Genomic DNA, 11683 nt, shown 5'->3' with positions numbered 1-11683 from the left:
TCTCTCTCCCTTGTAAAACACATTTCGCACTCAGTTATCAAATTCATCATCTTTCCCACCATTCATCACACAATCTCTAAGTTTGAGCTAGTGTCTTGTCCTCTATAGGATGCCTAAAGCCTCAAATCTCTTAGTTTGTCAGTTAATGTATCACATGCCTATAGGGTATGTGAGGGAGAAGCTTCAATGGCAAAAGCTTTGACAAATTGGAGGAGATTCGTGATCATCATTCGGCAAGGGCGAGGAAGAAGTTTAAAGCTTTGATAGATGGCGTTTGACGAAAGACAACGTTTTCTCTCTCTCTCTCTCTCTCATGTTTTTTCTCCTAACTCACAAACATTTCTCTCCTCTCTAGGCCTTTGATTCAGCTTTGGTTTATGTTCTATGTTTCTAAGGAGTTTTCAAATTTGCAGAATTTGAAGGAAGGAACAAGGAAGATGAAGAGCTACTTTGATGTCGCAGGATTGTGCCATTCCTTGAGAGTTCTAGTAGTTAAGAACATCCTAAAACCTCTCGGGGGAATCAAAGAGGCTTCCGTTGTCATCCCTTCCCGAATCATCATTGTCATCCACAACACTCTTCTCATTTTACAGTTACAGTTTCAGACTGGTATATCCACCTTTGGAATATTGGAAGAGGGAGGAAAGAAGATTAAGAGGGCAATTTAGTAATTAGGCAATAAAACTTATTTACACCAAAGTCCCTTGGGTCTTTAAATTGATTTTTCCATTTCACGGGACAGAAATTTGAATCCTTCTGTGGCACTCGGTAGTTATTTTTCACGCACCCCGCACGGACCCTAACCAGAAGTGGACTCTACTCCAGTATCCACTCCATTCTCCATCACAGAGTCGCAACTCGCAAACCCTAATCCTCTATTCTTTATCTTCGATTTCTGCTCCTCGCCTCCTCCTCCCGTGTTCGTCTTCCTCAGACCTCAAAATCAGTCCTCACCTGACTCACTTCACGGTCTCGACCTCTCACCTCACTCTCAGATCAGAGTCCAGTCGCTCAGTCCGCGCGAGGCTTAGTCTCAGATCTGGGTGTCTCTCTCGCTCCAGGCCCCCGATTTTGCATTTCTGCCTTCTGCGATTTATCTCCCTCGTGTGAGAGTGAGACTGCTCGGTGCTTGTCTCGTCATTCCTCTTGAGTCTTCACCGTCCGCGGCACTGCTCGACCGCCCGCGACTCCGTCTCCCTCTCCGAAGTCCTCCTTGTGTCATACTCTAAGCCTTGAACCGAACCAGAATTCCAGAACCACGGCTACGGCAGCAGCATCTAATTCTGGTCTGAAAAGGCTAAGCTCGAAGTTGAAGCGTCGAATGACAACGTCTCCCAAATCTCCCAGCGTCTCCCTCGCAGCTTTGAGCTCTCGCTCTGGTAGCAGATAGCAATTTCTTATTGGTTCCTCTTAATATTTTGAGTTGGCTGTTGTTAGTTTTGATCTGACTGTGTTTTGACTTTTGAGAATTTGAATTGGTGGAATGAAGCATTTATTTTGATAAGAAAAATTTGAATGGAACAAAGTGAAATCAGGTAAAAGGGTTTGAAGTCCGCAGGCCTGTCCTGTGAGCCCGTGTCTCAATAGGCAAACAAGGCCTTTTATTTTAGGCCCAAGCCTGTAATTTCCCAGCTCTAGTGGCAGGGCCTTGCCGAGATCAAGTAGCATGCGAGTTTGGTTGATTGCCTTTGTATTCAAAGTTCTAACTCATTCACAATAAATTTGCTTTCCCGCTTAACCGTGAACAAAATTACTTGCATGAATCATACTGGGTGTATACTAGTCTGAGGTCGAATTTAATTTATTCTGCTTGTGCTACAGAAAATGATGTTTGGGGACAAAGAACATAATTTTCCATTACCATCGGGTGAAAATGATGTTTCCCAAATGACCGAGGTCCCTGTACCTCTGGAACACCATGCTTCTCGAGCGGAAAAAATTGGAACGAGCACATACTCGGTGGAGGTTAATCCTGTCCCCAAATCACTTGATCTTGATTCCGAAGCTATCTGTGCCAGAATTTTATCCCGTGATAGAAGTGGGGAATGTGGCAAGAATCCTGCCAAAGTATCCTTTCCTGGGAAGCACGATAGGGGGGCCCTTACTACTTTTGTAAACTCTAAAGTAACTGACGCCGATCTTAATGCAGAAGATGTTACAAGCTGTATAAATCTGGGCGAGGCACAGGCTTACAAAGAACACGATCAATTTAAGTCAAACGATATTTCTGAGAGTGGTAGCTGTACAGGGCCTATAAAAGAAAAAGATCCTATGAGAATTTGGAGGGAGATGAAGCGAAATGGTTTTCTTTCATCTTCTCATGGAGGTATCCCGATGCCAAACAAACGAGGTAGAAAAGGTAAAAATGATATCCTCAAGCTAAAGTTAGAGCTTGCAAAAAAAGAGCAAGTTGACAGGTTCTCAAAGATTGCTGCTCCAAGTGGACTGCTGAATGAATTAAACCCAGGGATTATTAATCACGTAAGAAATAAAAAACAGGTTCATTCGATTATAGAGGCTATTGTCTCTGAAAAGCATGAAAATGCCAAGGTCGGATGCAAGCAAGCGACACATTTTACGGGTGAAAGTACAGAAGTTAGCAAAAGGGATTTGGAATGTGTAACAGAAGCAGGAAAGCATCAACATATCTTTCATCGAGAAGAAGGGATCCTTCACAATTCTGCTGGTAATAGGAAAGCCAAAAAGCATCCTATGGCAATGGATGATTCTTGGACTTTGGAGGGTAAGGTTCGGGAAAATGACCCATGCATGGAGGAGGGAGAAAGGTTTAAAAGTTGTGGATCACAATTCACCCATGTTGCCGAAGATGACATTTTAGGTCTGAAGTTGTCCTCTTTAACCAAGGCATCTGTGAGTTCTAGCTCTTTGTCAAATGAGGAATCATCAAACTTCACTAGCGTTTCGTCTCTTTCCCTGAAAGGCTAGTAATCACTTTCCTCATTCTCATGACTTATTATTATTGTTGTTGTTATTTCAAGATTTATATTTATCCACTCTCCTTATGCTTTTTTGGTTCAGACATTCCGGCGGGAGAGATGAAAGAGGGAAAATTTAGTTTTTTGAAAGTTAGCAATCAACTCTATGTGGGGAAAAAAATTTTGCTTTAGAATTTGCTTCTCAGATCATCATGCATTCTGCAGAGCTTTTAATCTACACAATTCTCCTTGTCAATAGTGTTTCTAAGACTAGGCAACTGAAAAAAAGGCTTCGCTTATAAGGATGCTTCTGTTTGTTTCTTCAGCTGCTACTGTTGCATCTCAATGGTTGGAGCTCCTTCATCAAGACATCAAAGGGCGCCTCTTGGGTAATTCCATTTTTATTTTATTTTGTCAGGTAGTGGGCAGTGCAATTGCTTACGTTCAGTATCATATTTTTTCCTGCTTCAGCTTTGCGTCGCAGTAGGAGGAGAGTTCGAGCTGTTATTAATACTGAATTACCTTACCTTATGTCAAAGGAATTTTCAAATACCCAAGAAAATGATTCTTCTGTTATGGAAGCCACTGCTGGACTCCCGTATAATAAAATTGCAGAAATGCATCGGACAAGATGGACTGCCTTGTTTGATATGATGGATGAAGCACTTGCTGAAGAAGAAAAGCAACTTGTAAGTGCACGAAAGATAGATAATCTTTCCTTTTCGCACACTTTTTTGGGCTAATGCTTTAACTTCATGGGAAGAAGTCATCCAGGGGTTTGAAATGTAATAACTCAGTTTATCAATAATGATGGTTCTAGATATGTGGCTGGTGAAATAATATTCTTAGGAGGATAATGAGTTTTATTTTATTTTATTTTTTGGCCCCTGCTTCAGTAATGTATAATACGATTACACAGTAAGGCCTTTGTTTGCTTTTCTTAATCGAAGTCTGCACTATTTCTGTTTCATAATTTCAGGAAAGTTGGTTAAATCAAGTAAAAGAAAAGCGATTGCTATGTGACCAGGGTCTCCAACATGTAAATTGGAACTCAGCTTATGGTTTGCAAATGCTAGGGACTGTAGAATATGACTCCAGGTATATCTTTTACTTGGCTGGTATTAACTATAAGCTAAATTTAGAGATATATATATATATATATGTTGTATTTATTCTTATGTTCCATGTAACTTATCCCACCTAATAGGACAAGGCTTGTTGTTGTTGTTGTTGTTCTTATGTTCTTTGATAAACTTATGACATGTGTAATTTTTTTTTTTTTTTCAAGGATGGAATTACCTGGTGTTTAATGTTCAAACCTGTACATATGTATGCAAGTTTCATACCAAATCATGGAATGTTTAGCTGTAAAAATCCTACACAAAAATTACATAATCATGTGATCTGCAGTTTTAAAAAGCTTATTTTATTGGAGAATTAATAGTACGAATGTAAAGGTTGTACTTTAAGTTTTTTCACCAATTATTAACTATTGATGTTATGGACTTACAATTGGATTTGCACAATTTAAAATTTTAAAGTATGCTTCTTTTGTCTTTTGGCATATTTTATAGCATCAGTATATGATAGAACTAAAAACCATAATCTATTGATGATATTTTGAAAACTCTGGGTTAGGATAGATCGAAACATACAAATTAAAGCACAATTCATCTGATAATAGGCATAACAAGGGTTTCATTTTTTCTTTTATTGTTTTTTTTTTTTTTGGAAATTGGAGAAAAGAGAAAACTGGAATTAAAGAGCCTTCTTAAGAAAACCCAAAAAATCTGATTTGGTTATTTGGGCATTCACATGATAAGAATGCGATGGAATACAGGTAGAGATCAAAAGTCCAAATTTTCCAGTACATCAAAAGTCCAACTTAGGAGTTCAGTTGTGGCTTAACTTTAGGCTTGGTTTGGATGGAAGGAAAAGTGGGAAGAAAATACGGAAAGGGAAAAAAAAAAAAAAAAACTAGGACGGGAAATTTCTAAAAATGGTAATTTTTTTAAACTATTTTTAGGGTTTTTCCTTCCTAGTTTTCCCTTCTCTCTATTTTTCTCTCCATCCATCCAAAGCATGGCTAACCAAGGATTTTACAAATTTAATAATTTTTAATTTAATTTTAATTTTGTTCAACCCACCTCATTTATTAATATTCTTTTTGTAAATCCCTAGAAACTCTTGTTCACTTCATCAAAATTATAGGTTGTACAAAATTGAAGGTCTGGAATGTCTTTGATCAACTTTCGATGTTATAAGATAAATTACAGTACCCAAATGGCATTTTAGTGATCTTTCTACTAAGCGAGTCAATGCCATTAAAGTTTTGTGGAGAAATGTGAATGGATGGGGTTATATTGCACAAAACTGAAAGTTTGAGGATAATTTTTTAAGGTCTTGGTGACTTGAATGAGTGGGGATTTACTGATAAATCCGGTTCTAGTTCTCCGTGGTGAGCTCTAGACGGCTGAACCTCAGGATTCTGAATTTGATTGCTGGTATATATAAAAATGAGCACAATCATATTTCATAGACGTGGATTAGGTCTCTCACGTTTCTCAAATGCACTAAATTTTTTATCTCGTGCTCAGCTAGTCACTGACTGGCAGCTTGGATCTAATCTCAGTGGTTTGTGTCTACTGAACTTCTTGCTTTTTGTTGTGATCTTCTTTGGTGTAATTTTTCAGTTTAGTATTCGTTGAAAGTGAAGCCTAATCTAGCGAGTCTACTGTTTCTAGTTTCTGCCTCTTGGTACATAGTAATTATTAATCTATTTGTTGCTTGGTGACCATCCATTGTAATTTTGTTTTTCAAGCACGAAATTGTGATGATTGATTTTGAAATTTTGGAGAGCGCGAAATTCGCTATGTCAGTGCCTTGACTTGGACGGTCATCTTAACCTTGGACCTGAAAAACTTTTTCCATGGATTTCTAAGCCAGAACTTATTTGTAACTAGTTTCTTTACGAGTGTTTTCTTGTAATAGCAGCAAGCATATTCTCATCCGGGAAAAAAAAAAAAAAACTAAACTTATTCATGTATAGTAGTTCGCACGAATATGATAATAGGTATTTTATATTTTTACAGAACATTGCCAACAGATAGCTCAGAGAAAGAGTTAGCTGTGAATGCAGCTGCAGCTTCTATATACTCAACATGCAGTTTCCTGTTGTCAGAAGCTAATTGATCCCGATTTGACGTTGAGAATTGTAACTTCCATTTAATTATGGTGATTTTTTCGTCTTTCTCCGAACTGAGAAGCAGTGACCTTGGTAATTGTCACTGGCATGTAAAAAAAAAAACTTAGAATTAGAACTCAGTTCTGAGATGAGCAAGCTCTGCGGTTTGTTCAGATTGTAACATTAGCATTTTAGCAAGGGGATTTTTTTTCTTCCCTCTTCTATTTTCACATTTATTTACCTGTGTCAGAGTAATGCTCTGTCTAGATAGTGACTGAACTATTTCTCATTGCGGTTACTTCACATTGTAGCATTAGCAGTGTATCCCCCCCTCCCCCCCCCCCCCAAAAAAAAAACCGAAAAAAAAAAACATTTTTCACCGCATTTGCCTGATTCTGTCAGAGTATTTTGGTCGTAAGTGTGAACCTTTATTAATCGGGGTTCGCTTAGTCATCTCATTGACCATCATTTCTTCAAAATTTGTATAGCTGGGATAGCTTGTAAGCTGATAAATCCAAATATCTGATTAGTAGCTGAATTATTGGAACTAGTAGTTTCTTTATTAACAAGGAGAGTAAATGATTTTCATGTTGGAACAGAGAGAACTTGCTGGAGGCTTGGTGAACTGTTTTTGTGAGGTTAAGCTCTCATGTCAATATTGGATTAAAATATGCTTCTGAGCTAATAGTTTTACTAAATATGAATTTCATAATTTTAGTTTAAAAGTCGGTAATACAGTCGTCAAATTTATTGGTTAATCTCTGCTACTTATATTTGTATTTTCTCCTAACTTGTTTCTTGTGAAATTTTGATATCACTTGATGTTAAAATTATGTAGTGCACAAGATACATGAATAGATGTGAATAAATGTGTTGATCACTTAGCTCACTGAATATTCTGTGAAAATTTTATCATGATCTATGATTCTCTAGCATGATTGTAGAAATTTTTTGGCTTTTGACATAAGTGGATTTTTAATCTTTTTGCATTGTTTTGCTGTGGTCATGTATTAAAAAAAAAATTGTGTAGTGCACAAGATACAATTTTTTTTTCCAATAGTAATAACACCAAGGATTAGGTGGTGGCAATTAAAAGGTGAGAAGCAAGATATTTTCAAGCGAAATCTTTTGGATAAAGGAATTTGGGATTCTCAGGGAAGTGCTAACATCATATGGGAGGATATGGTTAAAAAGATACGGGAGGTTGCAAAAGTAATTTTGGGAGAATCGAAAGGTTCTGGTCCGAGAGATAAGGAGTCTTGGTGGTGGAATAATAGTGTACAGGACAAAATCAAGTATAAGAAAAACTGTTTTAAAGCCATACATTTGCGTAACAATAAGGAAAATTGGGAGAGGTACCGTATGGCTAAGAAGGAAACTAAGAGAGCTGTGGGTGAAGCTCGTTCTAAAGCTTTTGAAGTATTTTATAAGAACCTTGAGACGAAGGAAGGAGAGCAAAATATTTATAAGATTGTCAAGAGTAGGGAAAGAAAATCAAGAGATCTAGAACAGGTAAGATGTATTAAGGATGAAGAGGGAAGAATTTTAGTTACAGATGATGAAATTAAAAATAGATGGGAGACTTATTTTTCTAAACTTTTCAATGATGGAGAGGATTCATCTAGTAACTTGGAGGATTTAGTAACTGGTGAAGGAGAACAAAATTTGTCATTCTATCGAATAATACGTGATAAGGAGGTAAAGGAAGCTCTGAAGAAAATGACAAATGGTAGAGCCAACGGACCGGATTGTATATCTATCGAAGTGTGGAAATGTTTAGGTGAAGAAGAGGTGAGATGGTTAACTAAGCTATTTAATGTGATTTTACGGTCCAAGAAAATGCCTGATGAGTGAAGGAGAAGTACATTAATTCCTATTTATAAAAATAAAGGAGATATTCAGAATTGTACTAACTTTAGAGGGATTAAACTCATGAGCCACACAATGAAACTGTGGGAGAAAGTAATTGAGCACAGGTTGAGATTGAAGACAAGTATTTCTGAGAATCAATTTGGTTTTATGCCAGGTAGATCAACTACAGAGGCGATTTATCTACTAAGGGGATTAATGAAAAAATATTATTATAAAGATAAAGATCTACACATGGTTTTTATTGATTTGGAAAAAGCTTATGACCGTATACCAAGAGAAGTGCTTTGGAAAGCATTGGAAAAAAAGGGAGTACGGATTGCTTATATAAAGCCATACAAGATATGTATGAGGGGGTAAAAACTAGTATAAGAACGCCTAGTGGTCAAACAAAAGATTTTCCTATAAAGATTGGATTACATCAGGGATCATCTCTAAGTCCTTGCTTGTTCAACTTGATTTTAAATGTTTTGACGAAACATATTCAAGAGGAAATCCCGAAATGTATGCTCTTCGCGGATGATATAGTTCTTATAGCAGAGACAAGAGAAGAGGTTAATTGCAAACTTGAGTTATGGAGGAGGACATTGGAGTCGAAAGGTTTTCGCCTGAGTAGAAGTAAGACGGAATATTTATATTGTAAATTTGGTAAAGGACTATTCGACAATAATTTGGAAGTGAAATTGGGAGATCAAATTATACCTCAAGTGAAAAAGTTTAGATATTTAGGAGCCATTATTCAAAATGATGGCGAAATCAGTGGAGATATTTCACATAGAATTCAAGCTGGGTGGTTTAATTGGAGAAAAGCTAAAGGAGTTATTTGTGACCGTAAGGTGCCTAATAAACTTAAAGGAAAGTTTTATCGCACTGCTATTAGACCGGCAATGTTATATAGTAGTGAATGCTGGGCTCTAACGGGACAGCAAGAGCATAAAGTTGGAGTAGCAGAGATGAGAATGTTACGATGGATGTGCGGACATACACGTAAAGATAAAATTCAAAATGAGCACGTACGCGAAAAAGTGAGGGTGGCACCTATTGAGGAAAAAATGGTAGAAAATCGGTTGAGATGGTTTGGGCATGTACAAAGAAGACCAAGGGAGGCACCAGTGAGAAGAGTGGAACATATAACTTTGAGTCCGATTAAGAGAGGTAGAGGAAGGCCTAAGAGAACACTCTTGGAAGTTGTTGAACGCGATCTCTTAATTAATAATATTCCGAAAAGCTTGATAAATGATAGAGCACAATGGCGTCTTGCAATCCATGTAGCCGACCCCACCTAGTGAGATAAAGGCTTGTTGTTGTTGTTGTTGTAGTGTGACTAATTATATACAAAATGCTAGTATCCAATGCCCACGGGACTGAATTAGAGACGAGATCAACAAAAGGTGAGTTCGTATTCTGTTAAATTTCAATTATGTAACTAGTTATACAATGTCTTGGTATTTGAAATATATACTTTTAAACGACAAGTATAAACATAAAAAGTGAAGTTTAAATAATAAGAGAGTATTTGACAAAATATAAACAAAAATAAAATGAAAATGGCTTATTTAACTCTAGGAATTAGAATTTAAACATTAATTTTAAACAATAAAAACCAAATGAAATTTAGTAACATGGAAAAGAAAACTGCACGCACATAAAAAAATTACGTATTGTGCGATGCAAAGTATTTGCATCCAAATTATAAATTTGGAGGTTTAAGCTTAACTCAATTTAATTGGCTTCAAAATAATTTAAAAAAATATTTATAAAACTTTAGCCACCAAGTTAAGATCAGCCGCACTCCACCCATGATGAGTGGCTATGATAGAGGAAGTGCTTCTTAAATTCAAGGAAACTGATGATCATAGGGCTTAGGCATCAAGTCAAGATTATCTATAAATAGAGGAGTTTTTTTTTTTAATCACAGGCATCAACAAACTACGAGTCTCAGATTTTGTGTCCGTTACTTTATTTTACTTTTCCTTTTATCATGTAATTTTAGTATTTATTTTTCATTGTACGGCCGGTATAGCCCGCCACCTCTTTCTTTAATTAATGTATCCCTGCTTTCCTGCACCTACATTAATTTTTTTCTTCTCATTTTTACATCTGGGTAAATTATGGTAAAGGAGCTCAGGTTCCCTGTGTTTAAATAAAAGTCAAGTTCTTTTATCCTTTTGAGACCTCATGTCTTTGACACGTCTTGCGACACCATGCTTTATTTTTTTTTTTTTACGAATAATTGTTAGCATGCTTAGTAGGACATATGTGAAAGGAATGCCTAGGATACGTAAAGATCAATATGTTGTTGGAAAAAATAGACTTGAGTCTTACAATTCAAAGAATGTGGCTGCACGTGCAAAATGTGAAGTACAAGCTAATGAGAGGCAAAGAGCTCTGTTGCAAACTCTGAAAAAGAGGTTAAGGAACATTTCTGCTATGTTATCTAGATCGTCACATGAGCAAGCTTTAATTGACTCGCATCTTCAAAGAATAGATGGACTCGAGAGATAATATCCCAAAGTGCCCTTCGACCAAAAGATCAATAACGAGGACCAGTATAACATCTTTTAAAAGATAAATGGCAAGTCTTATTTAATAGCAAGCCTATTCAACCACAAGGGCCAAAGCCATTGAGGCCAGCACTACAGAGGCCGGAGCCATCAGGGCCACAATCATAGAGGCCAACACCACAGGGCCGGAAGCCACAAGGGCTAGCAGAGTTATAGGGACTAGAGTCACAGGGGCCGACACTATAAGGGCCAACATCAAAGGGGCTAACACTACGGGGGCCAAAGTCAGAAAGGCGAGCTTTATAAGGGCCCTTTCCATAAAAGCTCTCTCCGCAAGAGCCCCACAATAGCTATATTTTACAAAACTAGTCCTTAAAATCCAAAAACTTGAAGGACCAATTCCAAAGTCAACTCTTAAGGTCCCAAACCTTGAGAAGCTTGATTTTAAGTTAGACCACATGGTCTTTAATCCTCAATCACAAGGGTGTCTTTTAAGAAAATTATCAGATCAACCATTAATCAAAATGAAAATGAGCCGATCCTCTAAAACATATCCATACAAAATTGGCCTATAAAGGCTTCGGCCAATTTATATGTAGAGGGCATTGTTTACACCCGAATTGTGAATTTGAAAGTCCAAGCTCAACTCAATTTAGTTGGCTTTAAAATAAAAGAAAATATTTATGAAGTCTTAGCCATTAAATCAAGACCATTTGTACTCCATCCATGATGAATGACCATGATATAGAAAGTACTTCTTAAATTTAAGAAAAGTGACGATTATGGGACTTAGGCACCAAGCCAGAATCATCTATAAATAAAGAAGTTCTCCCTCAATATGGACATCAACAAACTATCAGTCTCAGATTTCGTGTCTACTATTTTATTTTACTTTTTTTTTATCATGTAGTTTTAGTCTTTACTTCCCGTTGTACGGCTAGCATAGCCCAACACCTCTTTCTTTAATTAATGTATCTTTGCTTCCCTGCATCTACATTAATTTTCTTTACTTCTCATTTTTCACATGCAGGTGAATTATGGTAAGGAAGCCCGAGTTCCTCACATTTAAATAGAAGTCAAGTTCTTTCATCCTTTTGAGACCTCACATCTCTAATACACCTAAAGCCAGGAATAAAGACCGAGCTTGTAGGCCTTGTTTAAATAAGGATTCAGACTTTAAAAATTATTTT

The 11683-nt window shown here is 36.9% G+C and overlaps 1 protein-coding gene across 1 annotated transcript; it reads left to right on the top strand.

Annotated features, from left to right (window-relative positions):
• The first annotated feature begins 650 nt into the window (after positions 1–650).
• On the top strand, positions 651–6433 carry LOC129321092 (uncharacterized). The gene is made up of 6 exons (XM_054966831.1): positions 651–1379; positions 1822–2941; positions 3263–3325; positions 3408–3625; positions 3916–4034; positions 6029–6433. Exons 2-6 carry the CDS (start codon positions 1825–1827, stop codon positions 6126–6128), a joined length of 1617 nt encoding a protein of 538 aa, XP_054822806.1. The 5' UTR covers positions 651–1379; positions 1822–1824; the 3' UTR covers positions 6129–6433.
• Positions 6434–11683: the final 5250 nt, after the last annotated feature.

This window comes from Prosopis cineraria, unplaced genomic scaffold, assembly GCF_029017545.1.
Source record: "Prosopis cineraria cultivar Desert tree isolate PC_DT_omini unplaced genomic scaffold, ASM2901754v1 PC1, whole genome shotgun sequence".
NCBI classification, from domain to species: Eukaryota; Viridiplantae; Streptophyta; class Magnoliopsida; order Fabales; family Fabaceae; genus Prosopis; species Prosopis cineraria.
This window is presented reverse-complemented; position numbering and strand designations above follow the sequence as displayed.